Source organism: Canis lupus, chromosome 18 (genome assembly GCF_011100685.1).
Source record: "Canis lupus familiaris isolate Mischka breed German Shepherd chromosome 18, alternate assembly UU_Cfam_GSD_1.0, whole genome shotgun sequence".
NCBI lineage: Eukaryota > Metazoa > Chordata > Mammalia > Carnivora > Canidae > Canis > Canis lupus.
In genome coordinates, this window is record NC_049239.1 from 41233547 (window position 1) to 41252362 (window position 18816).

General features: G+C 37.4%; 1 protein-coding gene and 1 long non-coding RNA gene across 2 annotated transcripts in view; both read right to left on the bottom strand.

The window, feature by feature from the left end:
• The window catches only part of LOC119877242, a 32704-nt gene that overhangs the window by 7366 nt on the left and 6522 nt on the right, over nucleotides 1–18816 (bottom strand). Inside the window, exons 2-3 of the long non-coding RNA XR_005373437.1 lie at nucleotides 5309–5463; nucleotides 3738–3819 (exon numbers count right to left, since the gene is read on the bottom strand). This is a non-coding gene — a long non-coding RNA (uncharacterized LOC119877242). The remainder of the gene's footprint in view (nucleotides 1–3737; nucleotides 3820–5308; nucleotides 5464–18816) is intronic.
• LOC119864123 (olfactory receptor 4C11-like) lies at nucleotides 1523–2437 on the bottom strand. The gene has a single exon (XM_038563262.1). The coding sequence runs from the start codon at nucleotides 2435–2437 to the stop codon at nucleotides 1523–1525; it is 915 nt and encodes a 304-aa protein (XP_038419190.1).

An 18816-nucleotide genomic window follows, 5' to 3' on the forward strand; every position in this document is an offset into this window, starting at 1 on the left:
GAAAATGTATCTTTTCTGTGAGTGCAAACAAATATTTCTCTAATGTCCTCATTTGTTACCTGATAAATGTCCTCTTTGGGACTTAAATAACTAGTCCAGCACCACCTCCTATATAAGAATACTAAGCATCTTTGGTGAGACATGATAATATTGGCAGAAACTTCTCACATACTTATGAAATTCATTGTATTCTTTTCTCATTAGCTTATATCAATTAAAGTAATACTTCCTGGTGCCAATTTGATGGGAATTATAAACTTAGGTACTGAAAGAGTATCACATGACAGTGCTTGATTATAGATTATGATGTGGTGGTGGTGGTGGCAGGTGTGTATTATACATATCAGTTGGGTGATCTTCAAAGGTGAAAATATGTATTTTAAAACATTCTCATATAAAAACAAAAGACCATAATTGAAAAGCACTAAAAGGGTCTTTCCAATCCTGGGTTCACCCAAAGAATCTGGATTTTAATTTTTTGGACGCTAAGGACACACCACCTGTCAATGAAAAAAGTACTTTTTCCTAACACCTGAAAAAACATGGCAGTCAAGGAAGTTAACCTACACTAATTCAATGATATAAACATCCTAGGAAACTTTATTTTTTCCCTGTGTGCTCATATACCTGGAATTAATTCTCAAAATATAAGAAAAGTTCCCATTTTTCTTTCCTGTTTCTTGCTCTTCAACATGCGTTGTTCTTTAGCCTCCTTCTCCAATTTAGCCTCCCTTCTGTTTATTTCCTTCTTCATATTTCTGCTGCCAACCCCCCCAACCCCGCCTCTTCCCTCTCCCTCGTGAAGAGTAATGGGAAGGACCTTGCCTATGGCAGCTGACTGGCTGATACCACCAATCACAGTCCAGTATTAGACTTTCCTTCTTTCACCACTCACAGAACTTTGAGAAGTTCTCCAGACACAGTACAGGTTTTCAATGAGATATCAAGCTTTTCTTGGAAGTTGAAGATCCCTCCGTGTGGATTCCCCAGTGAGGCAAAGTCAGGCACAGATTCCAGAGCAGAATTCTCTTAGAAAGCCATCTCCAAATCCCAGGTCGTCAAGACAGTCACCTACACTCTCTAAGTTCCAGGTCCATATGGGTTAGCTCTTATGACCACATTCATAAAAATAGACTACAATTTAAATAAAGAATTGGTGTGTGTTCACACACACAATCATTCTGTCACTAATTAGTACATTTTTTTTTCTGAAGACAAATTGGTCCAGGAAACTAAATTATCATGTGAATATGACCAGATGTCAATACCACTCAACTAAGGGCCAGGATGAGTTGCTCAAAATGGTTTTCGACTATATAAATAACCTTATTCTAAGCAATCCGTTCAGAATAAGGAGTCTACATATTTATTAATATGAAAATAAATATAAAAAGTATTGGTTAAAATTACTTAATTGGATTTCATCCCAAAAGGAATATTTTATCTTTTCTGTTCATGAAGCAAAACCAAGGTGTTAAGGAAGTATACAATAGAATCCCTGAATATCACGTATCAACATAAATCATACTTTGCTACACCATAACTTTTTCATGGCATTTTTCACTTCCGCATTCCTCAGTGTATAGATCAGAGGGTTGAGCAAGGGTGCCCCAATGGTATAAAACACAGCCACCACCTTGTCTACTGGAAATGTGGTTGCTGGGCGTGTATATATGAATATACATGGGCCAAAAAATAGGACAACCACAATAAAATGGGAGGTGCAGGTCGAAAGGGCTTTTCGCCTTCCTTCTGCACTGTAGTTTCTCAGAGAGTACAAGATGATAACATAGGAGATAAGCAGGATTATGAAACTCACCGTGCATATGGCTCCACTGTTAGAAACAACTAGCAAATTTATTACATAAGTGTCCATGCAAGCAAGTTTCAACAAGGGCTGCAAGTCACAGAAATAGTGATCAATCACATTGGGACCACAGAAAGGCAATCTCGAAGCCAGGAAAATTTGTGCTGAAGAGTGGATACAGGATCCCACCCAACCCAGAATCACCAGCACACTGCAGACATGCCTGTTCATGATGGTTGTGTATCGCAAGGGCTTACAAATGGCTACATAGCGATCAAAAGCCATGAGGATCAGCACGAAGATTTCCATGCATCCAAAGAAGTGGGCTGAAAAGACTTGAGTCATGCACTCCTTGTAGGAAATGGTCTTCCTCTGAGAAATGGCATCCACAATCAATCTGGGGGCAATGGTTGTAGAGAGGCAAGCATCAGTAAAAGACAGGTAAAATAGGAAGAAGTACATGGGACTCCCAAGGGTCCTGCTTCTTTTAATAGTCACTACAATGAGAAAGTTTCCCAACAGTGTGGCAAGGTAAAACATCAAGAAGACCCCAAATACTGCTTTCTGTTTTCTTGGATCCTGTGTCAAGCCAAACAGAATGAATTCATTCACAGTGCTATTCATCACCATTTTGTTGGTTGCAGGTAAGGTGACCTTGATAAGACCCTAAGCTGCAAAGCGAAGAAGAAGTCACATTATGGAGAGATCAGTAGGTTGAACTCTGTATTCCTCATCTGCTCCATGTTACTCCAACTTCCTTTAATTTCCTATGAATCTTTGTAAATCTGCAGAAGTCCATGCCTTTCCAAGATCAATCTATTGATTCAGAAACTAACCCAATTGGATCAAAGCCTTTGCATTTGGAGAATAAAAAGTCAATATCCTTCAAAATTTTTGAATTCTACAAAGATTGAAAATGGCAGAAATTGTACTTTCCTGGGCAAATGAATTAGCTGCCTTAACATTTAGCCTTAATCTGAAAAATTGAAATCTGTCTACACTAGAGATTTCATGTGGGAAAGTCATAGTGGAAAAACATGGAAAAGCAAGTTTTCCTTCCAGCCAAAGCCATGAAAACCAGGATATGAAATTGGAATATATTTCTGTGGTCAAATATAAAATTTGGAGACATACAAATTTAGCCCAACTGGAATTTGAGCCTATCTATAATAAAGTGCCCACCTCCTAAGAAGTGAGAGTTGCACTGAAAACATTCATCTTTGTATCTGCTGCACTGAGAAATAGTGGAAAGCATACAAGTACATCCGTTGTGGCCCCAACAAAGCAAATCAGTGGTGGCTTCAGATCTGTCACTTGCTCTCTCACAGAAGGACCAGAATTGCTCACTCTCAGTTGTTTCTCTGGGAGTGGATGAAGGGGGGTGTGTAGCAAAATTACACACCTCTCGTCGGCTTTAATAGGATCATTTTGTCATTGCTCCTTATGCTTTTGTTGTTATTGTTAAGATTTATTATTTTTAGAATAGTGTTAGATTCATATCAAAACTGAGAGAAAGGCACAAAGAGTCCCCATATAGCTCTGCCCCCACAAAATATCACCCCTGCCATTATCAACACTTCTGCCAGGATGGCACACTTGTCACAACTGATGAGCCAACCATAACCCACCATCAGCAACCAGAGGCAGAGTTAACCTTAGGTCCACTCTTCCTGTGGTACAATCTACGGATTTAAATAAATGCTAAGGACATGCATTCATCATTATAATATCATACAGAGCATTTTCACTACCCTAAAAGCAGAATCATTTAGATTCCCAGAATATAGAAAATAATAATTCTTTTCACATAGTGTCTAATATTCATTAAATTCTGAATAAAACCTCTTACATCATTTTGTTGGGAAAAATAGCAGATTGAATGAGATACCCATATGAATTTGCACTGTGAGAATTATTAGTTCATACATACCACAAAATCAAGCTGGTATTTCACAAAGATCAGTATTACAAATGGCCAATCCCAGTATTCATTAAGTGGACACTCCATGTTTCTAAACAGAAAGAAAGGACACAATTTCAGATATTCTCTCTTGTCCTCATCCTCTATCCTCTACTTCTTTTTATTGCTTTGCTATATCTTGTAAAGGACAGTATAAAAATATGATGAATCATGAAAATGATAAAATGGTTACTATGGCTTTCTAATGCATTAGCTGAAATACTCACCATGAGTTTGAAAGCCCTCAAACACTGCCATAACCTTGCCGACCACTTTCCTCTCCCGCTTCTGGGCATGTGTGCTCCAACCACACCTGATATTACTATCCTTCATAAATATACCCACATACCATCTCATTCACTAAATTTTCAGGATTTCTTAGTGACAAAGACCTTCCTCTCACTGTGCACACAGAACCCAGTTCAGATGCCATCTTCTCAGAAAACCTTCATGCTAACGACTTTCCAATGGTAAAAACTGTGTGTGTGTGTGTGTGTCTGTGTGTCTGTGTGTCTGTGTGTAGTGAATCAATCCTTAATTATAGCCTTCTTCATTTTTGTTTTAATATCTGTGTTCATTTGATTTTATGTTCCATAAAGCAAGCTCATTTTGTTCTATTTGGGTAATTCAGGATAGGCTGGCAGGCAATTTACTGGAGATCAGTCAAAAAGAAACCAGTACCAGAACGCTAGCCTTTGTGCTCCATGGCAACCTCTCCTTCTTGGACACTCCACTCACTACTGCCATGAGAAGCATCAGACACCAGCCACTCGAGTAGAGCCAGCATAAAGCCAGAAACCATACATACGTAAGGAACAAAACCATGGACACATCCAGTACATGTCCTGACTAGCAAATGGATGGAAAATCCTGATGAGTCAGAAAAAAAAAAAAGAGAGAGAGAGACCAGCATTTATATTTATACTTAAATGTAAATACACAGTGCAAGGCTGAGCAAAGAATTTTGCAAGGGACAAAGGAGCACTTCATCCTAGGATTTCACTAGAGTTTTCTTCTCATTCCTCCACTCTGGAGAACATCTCTCACTCCAACACCAGAAAGAAAATGTAATTCTTAGGTATCAGTGGGTTTGGGCAGCCAACATTACAGTCATTAATATCAGAGCAAGGAGTATCATAGTGCCATAGAATCGTGGTAACAACACTTTCTATGAATACTGATTGCCATGGTCAGTATACAGCCTTTCCTTTTCCTGACCTTAAGCTTTGCAAGTAAGAAATCCACCTGTGTAGGATACTATTCCTCTACACCCTTCAATGTACCCCTCATTCGATAAGAATTGGTCCTGAGACAGTGCTGCATCAAGGACAGTGAAGGCAGAAACCCTGACATATCAGAATCTTCTCATTACTGAGAGAAATAAGCTTCCTGGCACGTCATGCTTCTCAAAGATTGAAAGAATTACATAATGGCAACAATCAGAAACTTCAGTACTGAATGGGAATCAAGAGAATGAATGTAGTTTACTAAAAAAAAAAAAAAAAAAAAAAAAAGTAAATTACTTGGGTTTTTAAACTTACCCTATTTCTTGTACAGAAGGAGATGAGATCCAATAGAGAGCCCATAGTTTTTTCTCTTGCAAATCTGATTTATCTTGAAGATGAATCACATGCAGTGTGTTTGAAACATGTAATCTGTACTTCGAATACTTCTACTCAACTTTCCACTGCAGGATCTATGTGGAGAGAAGATACACCACAGGTAGCCAATCTTTCCTAGAGGCTTGGGTTAGAGTCTTCAATGAGGTCTGTAATATCAGCAGAACATTTCTTATTTCTACTGTTAGAACTTTCTAGAATATAAAGGAATTATTCCCACAATCCTATGATAGAAAAATCTCTAAAGGCAGCTCTATGCCCAAAACAATTCCTTGGCAGAGCGTATGGATTAAACATTTGTTCGTCCTCCAATAGATATCCAATAGATATATAGAGATTTCACAGAAGTTCACAAATACCCAGCCTTTGGAGGAATAAGGGCTGTGCCCTTCCCACCCAACCCCAGAGGATTTGCTCTACAAACTACTTAGCTCAGTCCCTCCTGGATCAATGCAAACCACGGGGCCAAGTAATCCCAGACAGGCTATCATCTGACAGATCCTGTCCACAGAATCCATCTCTCCTCCTAGACTCCCAAAGGGACCCATCCCATTTCAGTGACCAACTGCTCCACTGGTGTCCCTGGTCTAAGGAGAAAGTATGCCTTTCAAGTCACAATGAAGTAGAGACTAATAAAAGTTCCCAAAGACTTTTCTCTTTAAGTGAAATCTTTTCTAACAGCACACGAACCTCTGAGCCCAGGTACATTTTCCAACACATGTGATATGATTGAGTTTTATTTTCATAATAAACGTCTCTATGACTTTGAGCAACCTCTTAACTTCTCTCATTTTCCTATCTGTAATGATAGTAAAATGATACTGTAGATATAATAATTATTTTCAATCTTAATAATACTGGTAAAATATAATTACGGTGAAAACTACTAATTACGATTTCTATAATTTCTATAATACTTTGAAGTTATTTAGGCAAATGTAAAGAAAAGATAGAAAATTGGAAATGAAAATGCTTTTACTGATTTTTTTGTTTGTTTTTAAAGCAACTTAAGGAGGAATGCCTTCCTGCTTCAGTGGTTGAGCATCTCCTCTGGCTCAGGACGTGATCCCAGGGTGCCAGATTGTCTCCCACATCTGGCTCCCTGTAAGGACCTGCTTCTCCTTCTTCCTGTATCTCTGCCTCTTTCACTATGTGTCTCTAATGAATAAATAAATAAAATATTAAAAAAATAAAGCCGCGTAAGTTATAATTTACCTACAAAACATGCACATATTTTTGATTGAACAATTCTATACATTATCGGTGCTGAACACGACAGGTGTTCTCTCAATTACATTCACCCTTTTATCCTAACTGCCCACCTTCCCTCTGGTAACCACCATTTTATTCTCCATATTTTAAGAATCTGAGTTTTTTTGTTTGTGACCTTTTTTCTTTGCTCATTTGTCTTCTTTCTGAAATCTACATAGATAGTAGTGAATTCATATGGTATTTGTCTTAGTCTGTCTGAATTTCACTTATGTTTAGACTGACTCAATCCATTCATGTTGTTGCAAAAATATATTTGGATAAATAATAGTGGAATTACTGGATCACATGGCAATTCTATTTTTCTATTTTTCATTTTTGAGGAACTTCCATCCTGATTTCTACAGTGGCCGCACCAGTTTATATTCCCACCAGAGGGTATGAGGGTACATTTTATTCCACATCCTTGCCAACACTCTTTATTTCTTGTTTTTTTTTTCTTTTTATTTTAGTCATTCTGACTGGTGTGAAGTGACATCCCACTGTGATTTTGATTTTCATTTCCCTGATGATGAGTGACATTGAACATCTTTTCATGTGTTAAATTGTTATTTCTCTATCTTCTTAGAAAAATGTCTATTCAGGTTCTCTGTCCATTTTTTAAGTAAGATTTTTAGTCTTTGTGGTGGTGAGTTATGTACATTCTTTACATCTTTTAGATATTAACACCTTAACATTTTCATCTGTCTCCATGAATATTTTGATTTCCCGTTTGATTATTTGTTTGACCTATTTAATGTTTAGGAGTAGGATTCTTTGCTTCATGTATTTGTGTTCTTTCTAGATTTCTTCTTGTGAGTACTTCAACTTTTATACGACTGTGACCAAAAACGGTGTGTAATATGATTTCAGACTTTTTTATTTTGTTAAGTCTTGTTTGTTTTGTACCCTAATTGAGATCTATTCAAGATAATGTCCCCTGTGAACTTGAAAAGAATGTCTTCTGCTCTATTGGGATATAATGTTCTGAATATCTTAGGCCCATTTGGTCAAATATGTCATTCAAAGCCACTCTTTCTAGTTTATTTCTTTTTTTTGTCTGGATGATCTGTCTATTGGTGGAGCTGAGGTATAAGAATTCCCTACTGTTATTGCAGTACTGCAAATTTCTTCTTTTGTGCCTGTTAGTAGTTGTTTAATTCATTTAGGTGAAAACATGTGTGGTCCCAGTAATTGCAATAGTTATATCCTTTTGTTGAACTCACTTCAGAACTAAGACACGGAGAGGTGGAAAGAGACAGGCTGGAAAAACATTTACCATGCAAATAGAAGCAAAAGGAAAGCTAAGGCAGAAATACTAATATCAGACAAAATAGGTGAGTCATGTCTCGTCTCTTCTCTGATCAAAGTTCTCCAATGGTGCTCCACTTCATTTCATCAAAAAGGAAGACATGTAATGCAACCTACAAGGCTCTATGTGATCTAGACCCAACAATTCCTCTTTGATCTCACCTAGTACTCTCAAGGATCCCATCTCATTAGCCTCATACCCTCCAAGACATTACTGTAGTGTATATCCACATGACTGACTCCTTCACCACCTTCAAGTATTTATTCCAAAGTGATGTCTGCCACGAAGACTTCTGTGACCACCTATTTAAAGCTGCAGAATGGGGAGAGACTTAACATGGCAGAGGAGTAGGGGACCTTCATCTTCTCTCGTCTCTGGAAATCAGCTGGATACCTAACAAATCATACCGAACAACTGCAAAATCAACTGGCGATCTGAGAAAAAGTTGCTACAATTCTACAAATAGAAAAATAACCACTTTTTGCAATGGAGGGTGTATAGAGAAATGAATCTGAGGCCATCTATCAGAGGATAAACCATGGGCATTGAAGCCTCCATTATTCAAGTACCAGATGATGGTGTAAGCAGTGGAGTGCAAAATTGGGACTTTTACAAGTTTGCCTGAAGGGTGGTCAGGAGGTGAAGAAAGACAGAATCCTGGGTTTGACAGCATGGTCTCAGGATTCCTGGCATCACAAAAAGAATGGGGGTACCAGAGTGCAGCAGAGTGTTCCCAGGCACTGGGGCAGAGTACCTTATTGCAGACAGTCAGCCCAGGACCAACATTCAACTCAGTCTTGCCATAAACAGGGAACGTCAGCAAGGTAGGGTGACTGCTCTCTGCGGAGGGGCCCAGAAAGTGACAGAAACACTGAGAGGCCCCCACTTCTCCAGGAGGTGTATTACTGCTGAGTGCCACAGAAGTCTTTAAAACTTGGATTCTTGAAACGAGATCACATGCACTGGGTCACAGGCTGGTTTAGCACTGAATGTGAACTGAAATCAGGGGGATAAGAGTGATTGACTGCTTTTACCTGAGCACTCACTGAAGAATAAGGGACATGAACTTTCAGCATGAGGGCTGGAGATGGAGGTGCAGCTCTGATTTTCCTTCTCAACCCCTATAATGGTACGGAAAGCCTTAAGGCAACAAAAGTCACATAGAGAAATCTGGAGCTGTATATTTAGCCTGGCTCCCTGCAAAGGGCAGAGCAATAAAATCCACGACAAGAAACCTGAGAGTCACTGCACCAGGCACCTCGCCCAGAAGATCTGCAGGGACATCTGCTAAGACCAAGGTAACCAATGATAGAGAACTGCCAAACTCCAGCACTAGGGGAAAATAGTATATAGAATTTAAGGTTTTTTCTCATATTTCTTCACTCTTTCACATTAATCTTTTTGTTGCTTTTCAAATAATTTCTTATTTTATCAACTCTTTTAAAGTCTCTTTGATTTTCATTTTATAGTTCTATTTTAACCGGTCATTGAATCCAATTAATTGTTTTGATTATATATAAATTTGCCTTTCTTTACCATTTGAGATCTAATTTCTTCAAAGGAGCCAACCAAAATACACCCAGGATCTAGTGTAGCGCTCCGTCTGTTCAGAATTTGGTTATATTCTCTCTCTTTCTTTAATTATTTTTCTTTTTTTTAAGATTTTATTTTATTTACTCATGAGAGATACAGAGCAAGTGAGACAGAGGCAGAGGGAGAAGGGGCTCCACGCAGGGAGCCCGATGTGGGACTCGATCTGGTCTCCAGGATCAGTCCCCGGGCTGCAGGCAGAGTTAAACCGCTGTGCCACCGGGGCTGCCCATCTTTAATTCTTTTTCTGTTGCTTCTGATTTTTTTCATGTATATTTCTCTGGAATCACTGTTGCCATTTTAGTATTTTGTTCTCTTTCATGTTCTTCTATGGTCAGAATGACAATACAGAAGAACTCACTTCAAAAGAGTACACAAGGCAGTATTCACTGCCAAGGACCTAATCAGTAGAGATAGAAGCAACATGTTGGAAGTAGATTCAGAATAAAAATTATAAAGATACTACCTGGGCTGAAAAAAAGCGTAGAAGACACTTGAGAGTCCCTTTCTGGCAAAATAAAAGAACTAAAATCTAAGGAGGTCAAAACTAAAAAGGCTACTATTCCTGAGATGCAATAAAAAATGGAGGCTCTAACTGCTGGGGAAAAAATGAGATGGAAGAGAGGATGAGTGATATAGAAAACAAATTGAGAAGAATAAGAAAACTGAAGTTAAAAAAAAAAGAGATAAACAACTACGGAATCACAAGGGAAAAATTTGAGAGATAAGTGATACCATAAGATGAAACAATATTAGCATAATTGGGGTCCCAAAAGAAGAGGAAAAAGTAACAGAGAAAGTGGGGAAGAAGGTATATAAAAGCATATTATAGCTGAAAATTCTTCTAATCTGAGGAAGGAGACAGGCATTCAGATTCAGAAGGAACAAAGGATCCCCCTCAAAATCAATACAAAAGTAGTCTAACACCTCAACATATAACAGTGGAGCTTGCAAATTTCAGAGACAGAGAGAAAACTCTGAAAGCAGCTCAGGACAAGAGGTCCTGAATCTATGAGGGTAGGAAAATAAGAGTCCCACTGTCTTATCCACAGAGACCTAGAAGGCTGGAAAGGACTGGCATGATATATTCAGGATGCTAAATGAAAACAGTATGCAGACAAGGATACTATATCCAGCAAGGCTGTCATTCAGAATAGGAGAGATAAAGAGATCCAGGAAAAAGAGAAACTGAAAGAACTTGTGATCACTAAACCAGCCCACCAGGAAATATTAAAGAGGATCCTGGAAGTGAAAAGAGAGCCCAAAAGTAACATAAACCAGAAATGAACAGAGATAATATACAGAAATAGTGACTTTACAGGTCAAGCGATGACAATGGATTCGTATCGCTCAATGTTCACTCTAAATATGAATGGGATAAATACTAGAATCATAAGTCATAGGTTCAATTTGGATAAAAAAAAAGCATGACACTTTGATATGTCGTCTACAATCGGCACAATTTAGACCGAAAGACACTTCCAGATCAAAAGCGAGGAGGACGAGAACCATCTATCATGCTAGTGGACATAAAACAAAAACAAAAACAAAAACGTTTAGGTGGCAATCTTTATAACAGACACATTAGTTTCTAACCTGAAGACAGTCATAAGAGATGAGGAAGGACAATGTATCATAATTAAGTGGTCCATCAAACAAGAAGAATTAAAACTGCAATTATTTAGACTCTAATAGAGGAGCAGCCAAATATATAAAGCAAATAACAACAGAATTAAGAAACACTTTGACAATAATACAGTAATAGTGGGCATCTTTAACACAACATTCACAAAAATGCACAGATCATCAAAGCAGAATTTCAGTAAGGAAACAAGGGCTTTGAATGACACACTGGTCCAGACGGACATTACAGACATATTCAGAGCATGCCTTCCTAAAGCAAAAGACTACATATTCTTCTTGAGTGAATACAGATCATTTTCCATTATCGATCGCAGCTGAATCAAAAATCAGGTCTCAACTGAATTAAAAAGATTGGGATTATTCCCTGCAATTTTTCTGACTATAATGATTGGAATTTTGAACTCAATCACAACAGGAAATTTAGGAGGGACAAAATTCATTCGGGTTAAAGCATCCTACTAAAGAATGAATGGGTCAAAGAAGAAACTAAAGAAAAATCTTTAAAAATTCATGAAATGAAATAAAAGGAAAACACAACAGTTCAGATGAAGCAAAGGCAGTCTTAAGAGAGAAGTATACAGTGATACAAGCTGTTCTCAACACAGGAAAGGTCTCAACTACACAACTTAACCTTACACCTAAAGGAGCTAAATGTCGCAAGAGAAGAGAAATAATAAAGATTATAGCAGAAATTGATGAAATACAAACTAAAAGAACAGTAGACTAGAACAACAAAACTAGAAGCTGGTTACTTTGAAAGAATTAATAAGATCAAGAAACCACTAGACTGACCTATCAAAAACAAAAGATCAAGGACCTGAATAAATAAAACCATAAATGAAGAGGTGAGATCACTACCAACACCAAGGAAATACAAACAATTTCATAGATTGCTATGTGCAATTATATGCCAACCAATTAGGCAATCTAGAAGAAATGAAAGCATTCCTGGAAACACATGACCTACCAAAACTGAAGCAAGAAGAAATAGAAAGCCTGAACAGAATCAAAACCAGCAAAGACATTGAAGCAATAATCAAAGATCACCTAACAAACTACAACTCAAGACCAGATGACTTCCTAGGGGAATTCTACCAAACATTTAGGGAAGAACTAATACCTATTTTTGGAAGCTATATCAAAAAAATAGAAATGGAAGGAATACTTCCAAACTTATTCTATAAGACCAGCATTACCTTGATCTCAAAACCAGACAAAGATTCCACCAAAAGGAAAAATACAGAACAATATCCCGAATAAACAAGGATGCAAAAATTCTCAGGAGACAGCCATTAGGATCCAAAAGCACATCAAAAGGATTAATCACCATGACCAAGTGGGATTTCTTTCTGGGCTTCAAGGGTGGTTCAACATCTACAAATCAATCAGAGTGACACATCCATTAATAAAAGAAAGGATGAGAGCCACAGGATCCTCTCAGTTGATGCAGAAAAAGCATTCGACAAAATACAGCATCCTTTCCTGATTAAAACTCTCCAGAGTGTAGGGATATAGGGAGCTTATCTCAATATCATAAAAGCTCTATATATACATATAAAAATAAAACACACAAACAACAACCCACAGAGAATATCATTCTCAATCAATGGTCAGGAACACAGCAGGGATACCGACTCACCACTGCTGTTCAAAATAGTACGAGACATTTTAACCTCAGCAAGGAGACAAAAAAGAGAAAAAGAGGAATAAAAGGCATCCAAATCAGCAAAGAAGCCATCGAACTCTCACTCTTTACAGATGACATGATACTATATGTGGAAAATCCAAAAGACTCCACTCAAATATTGATAGATCTCATATAAGTATTCAGCAACATGGCAGCATATGAAATCATTGCACAGAAATAAGTTGCCTTTCTATACAGTAACAGTAAGACTGAAGAAAGTGACATTACGGGATTAATCCTATTGACGATTGCACCAAAAATCAAAAATACCTACGAACAAACCTAACCAAAGTGGTAAAAAAAGATCTGTACTCTGAAAACATAGAATACGTATTAAAGAAATTAAAGAAATGAAGGGTGACAGAATTTATTGGAAAAAAATACCATGCTCATGACTGGAACAACAAATACTGTGAAAATGTCTATGCTACCCAGAGCAATCTACACATTCAATGCAATCTCTATCAAAGTATAATCGGTAGTTTTCACTGAGCTGGAACTAATAATCCTAGATTTGTATGGAACCAGAACAGACCCCAGGTAGACTGAGGAAAGTTGAAAAAGAAAACTAAAACTGGTGGCATCACAATTCTGGACCTCAAGCTGTATTACAAAGCTGTAAGCATCAGAGAATATGCTCCTGGCACAAAAGCAAACACGGAGATCAATAGAATAGAGGTCCCAGAAATGAAACCTCATCATGATGGTCCACTAATATTCAAATCTTCAACAAACCAGGGAGGAATATCCAATGGAAAATAGTCTCTTCAACAAATGGTGTGGGATAATTGGACAGCCACATTGCAGAAGAATGGAACTGGATCATTTTCTTATACCAACACAAAAAGTGACCCAAAAGTTGGTGATAGACCTGTGAGACAAGAATCCATCAAAGTCCTAGAGGAGGGCACATGCTGAAACATCTTTCACCTCAGCCACAGCAACTTCTTGCTAGACACAGCTCTCCAGGCAAGGGAAAGAAAAGCAAAAATGAACTATCTGGATTCATCAAGATATAAAGCTTTCGCAAAGGAAAGGAAATAGTCAACAAAAAGAAAAGGCAACCTACAGAATAGAGAAGATATTTGCAAATGATGTATCAGGCTAGTATTCAAGATCTCCTAAGAAACTTATTTAACTCAATACCCCCCAAAACATTGCTGTCAGGAAATAAAAGAGTTGAGCAGACGTTTCTCAAAGTAGACCTACAAATGGCCAACAGACACATGAAAAATGCTCCACATGCCTTGACATCAGGGAAATACAACTCAAAACCACAATGAGATACCATCTCACACCAGTCAGAATGGCTAAAATTGACAAGTCAGGAAACGACAAATGTCGGTGAGGATGCAGAGAAAGAGGACGCTCTCACAATACTAGTGAGCATGCATGCTGATGCAGCCACTCTGGAAAACAGTATGGAGGTCCCCAAGAGGTTGAAAATAGAGCTACCCTACAATGCAGCAATTGAACTACTAGGAATTTACTCCAAAGATACAAATATATGGAATCAAAGGACCACTTGTACCCCAATGTTCACAGCAGGAATATGCAAGATAGACAGACTGTGGAAAGGTCCCGATGTCCAACCACAGATGAATGCATAAAGATGTGGTGGATAATACAATGGACTATTATGCAGCCATCAGAAGGATTAAGCCTTACCATTTACATCAACATGGATGGAATCAGAGGATATGATTCTGAGAAAAAGAAGTCAATTAGAGGAAAAAAAATCATATGGTTTCACTCATGTGTGGAATTTAAGAAACAAAACAGAGGATCATGGAAAAGGGGAGGGAAATTGAAATAGGATGAAATCAGAGAGGGAGACATATGAGAGACTCTTAACTATGTGAAAGAAACTGAGGGCTGCTGGAGAGGAGATTGGTGGTGGAATGCGGTAACCAGATTGCAGGCTTTAAGGAGGACACATGAGGTGATAAGTACTGGGTATTATAGCAACTGATGAATTACTAAATTCTACATCTGAAATTAATGATATAATATATCAACGATAATTAAATTTAAATGAAGCAAACAAAAGACAGGTAGTGATCATTAGAACATAATCATTGGAAGCAGAGGGGTCCGGTTATTCTATGGAGGGTACCTCATCCTGGGAAGGAGGAGAAAGATTCTATTAGCAGATAATGTTTCAACTGTGTTTGAATTTTCTTCAGATTTCATGAGGGTAATTGCAGAAACATATCAATCAATATTTTAATGATGATAAGAACCAATAAATAACAAAAAGGATCAGGTGGAAATAGCCATGTGAAAATTACTGGGGTGAAAATTCTAGAAAGGGAGACTCTAATACAGCACTCCTGGGGTATATTCAAGGGGCTGTGAAAGACCAGGAACATAATGGTCCAGGAAGAGAGTTGCAAGAAGCAAGAACAGAAATACACACAGGGTCAGACTATAGTGCTGAGACCACTAACTGTTCCTCAAACCACAAAGAATATGAATGTTGTTATTGTCTCTTAAAAATGACACAGACTCCAAAATTTTCAGGAGCAATGACTCACTTTTGTGCTATAAGGAGTTGGGGGAATAGTTGTGAAAAGATTTTGCAGCTAGCTTCTATTTGTCCTTTAAGTTTTGATTGTAGAAGGAACTTTACAAATGCGTTAGAAAACATTTCACCATAAAATACTTCTCTTAGCTTTATATTTTACAATTTCTATTGTGTTCAATACAGAAGAAAAAGTCCATACCGTATGATGACCTTCATCTTACAAAAACCCTTAGGATGATCTTTATTTTATTATGATCCCATAGTACAAACACTGGGAAGGACCTCAGAATGAGGTCCATGTCTTTATATCTGTGAAATGTATAAGGTTTTAGAACTTGATAAAGGTCAATCAAATAAATAATGTCATGCTAGATTTACTTTATGTTTCTCATTCTATTATTGAGAACTCATGAGACTGTGCCATCCTATAATTAGTAGTCAGGTAACAGCATGCCTCTATCTCTCAGTAAATACATTTTAGCAGACAAGGCCTGGAATTTTTTTACGTATTCTGCTTTCCAACACAATCCTAAGTTTGCTGATTTCTGTTGCCAGGATTTCCTGATAATCAACTTCTATTAATAAAACAAAAAGAACTATTTCTGAGATGCCAACATGGGATTTTCTAACATTTAGTCTGGATTATAATTAAATTAATTACAGCAAACTGAAAGTAAAATGAGTCTCGTTAACTTGATCAAAGAATATGTTCCAGAAGTCTAAAGGAAGTGTTACCTTTAATTTTAAGAGAGTTCCATTAAATTCAGGAACAAGATAAGGCCACCTTTTATAGCTGTCATTATTATGTACTGCACTGGCTTTTAATACCAGGTCCTTAACCCCATATTCTAACAGAGATCAAAAGATTTAAAACATTGAATGAAGCCACACTGTGCAAAGATATTTAAGAAGGATTTTAAGCCCTTACACCCTATAGAAATGGAACAAATCTTTTCCCCTTTAGAGTCTACCAGGACTAAGTTCTTGTGTGTGGTTGCCTAATGAGGGGCATATATCCAAATTTGTCCCTCACCCAGATTTTTAAGAGAAATAAGGCACCCATATTTCATATGCATGTTAATTATTTGAATATACTGATGACCTATTATAAAATCTTATGTTAAACAATTTTTGGATTAAACAAATTTGCAAATTTTCAGGTAAATTCAGTCTAGCAGCCTGTCACTTTGGAAATTCTGTTTCAAACAATGAATGGAAAAGGAAATAAAGTAGTTGAAGCAACACAAAACAACACAAGTCATTATTGGCTGATGTTTTCATCTACTTCTCCAAACCAAGACAATCAGCTTGCAGATTAAACTACTTATTAAAAGAGCTTACTCGAAAACCAGCATAATAATACTTCCAAATATAAGTATAATAGACAATTATAAAATGGAATAAATCTCCACTAGAATAAAAATAAAATTATGAGATGTAACAGAAACATGAATAGTCTTATCGAAGAACAGTAAAACTAAACAAAAAGAAATACAACAACTGAATCAGCTAAATTATACAATTTGGAAGTGAATGAACTGCCTCTTTAAAGTTGTTAATTTTTCCCAATTAATTGACACACTGAGTGAATTCCTAAACATAATTACTGAAGATGATTTGCATGGAAACGGAGTAAAAGATTCTAAAGTACATATGGTTGAATGTATAGAAGAATCAAGGATTTTTGGGGATGGAGGGAGAAGAACCAAGTGCAAATATATCATAAAGCTGTAGTATGATATCAAATTGAGTATGCCCACAGAATAAACAAATATGTTAAGAGGACAGAGAGTATCATGCAAACAAATTCAACAATATAAATTTGGTAATTTAATATAGAATGAGGTTGAAAGTATCAACATGAAAATAAATTATAAGATAAATGACTATCAATTTGGAAAAAAGGTTAGAAAGTATGTCAAAAACTCAATAAGGGCAGTCCCGGCAGCTCAGTGGTTGAGCGGTGCCTTCAGCCCAGGGCCTGATCCTGGAGACCAAGGATGGAGTCCCACGTCGGGCTCCTTGCACAGAGCCCACTTCTCCCTCTGCCTGTGTCTCTGCCTCTCTCTCTCTCTCTCTCTCTCTCTCATGAATGAATAAAATCTTTAAAAAAAAAGATAAAAATGCATTAGTTACAGCAGGAATCGGGACATGGGAGATGGAATGGAAGGAGAGTGCACTTGTTTCCTTTTTTCATAGCTCATAATTATTTTTAATAATGTAAAAACAAACCCGATTCAAAGAAAATGTAGTGTTTTAAATTTCTGGACATAATGCAGTCACTGAACTTCCCCTTTGCTGAAAGTAGCTAGAAGCTGCACAAAATACTGGAAACATCGTTTTCACTATTGGATGACTGGCAACATACTCCTGGGACCCTTTAGGGAAAGGAGACAGATCAGGGGAGTGCTAGGACAGCCTCAGGCTAACCAAGAAGCCTCCAACTCCTTGTAGAGGTGAGGAGAACTGCAAATGGCTCCCCTCACCCTTGACATCACAAAAACGGTTCTCTAAGAGCTCTCTTGGATCTTTAATGAATTCCTTTTCTTTTTTTAACCCCTGAACATTCAAGGATTGATTTTCAGACTTCCTTTCCTTTCTCCCCTTCCAATGCTTAGAGTGATTCCTTGTCCCCTTTCCTCATGACTACTTCCTCATGTCAATCCCCACCCAATTCACTTTGAAATCTTCCCCATTGGCAGATACAGTTTAATTATACCAATTTGTTCATGAAAATGTATCTTTTATGTGAGTGCAAACAAATATTTCTCTAATGTTCTCATTCATTCTCTGATAAATGTCCTCATCGGGTCTTAAGTCTTTAGTCCAACACCACTTCCTATGTAAGAATACTGGGCATCTTTGGCGGGACAGGATAACATTGTGCTTCCATTGGCAGAAACTTTTCACATACTTAAGAAATTCATTTCATTCTTTTCTCATTAGCCTATATCAATTAAAGTAATACTTCCTGGTGCCGTTTTGTTGGGTATTATAAACTCAGGTACTGAAAGAGCATCACATGGAAGTGCTTGATTATAGGTTATGATGTGGCAGTGGTGGTGGCAGGTATGTATTATACATATCAGTTGGGTTATCTTCAAAGGTGAAAATGTATATTTTAAAACATTCTCATATAAAAACAAAAGACAAAAATTGAAATGAACTAAAACAGACTTTTCAATCATGAGTTCTCCAAAATAATCTGAATTTTGATTTTTCAGACCTATTAGGGCAGAAAGAAACCTTTTTTTTTTTTCCTGATACCCAAACAAAAACTCTTGGCAGTCAAGGGAGGTAAGCTACATTAAGTCAAGATGTAGAGATACTGAGACTTCGCTTTTTTTTTTTTTCCTGCAAATGTCCATGCATCCAGAATTGATTCTCAAAATATAAGAAAGGCAAAGCTTCTGCTCTCCAAC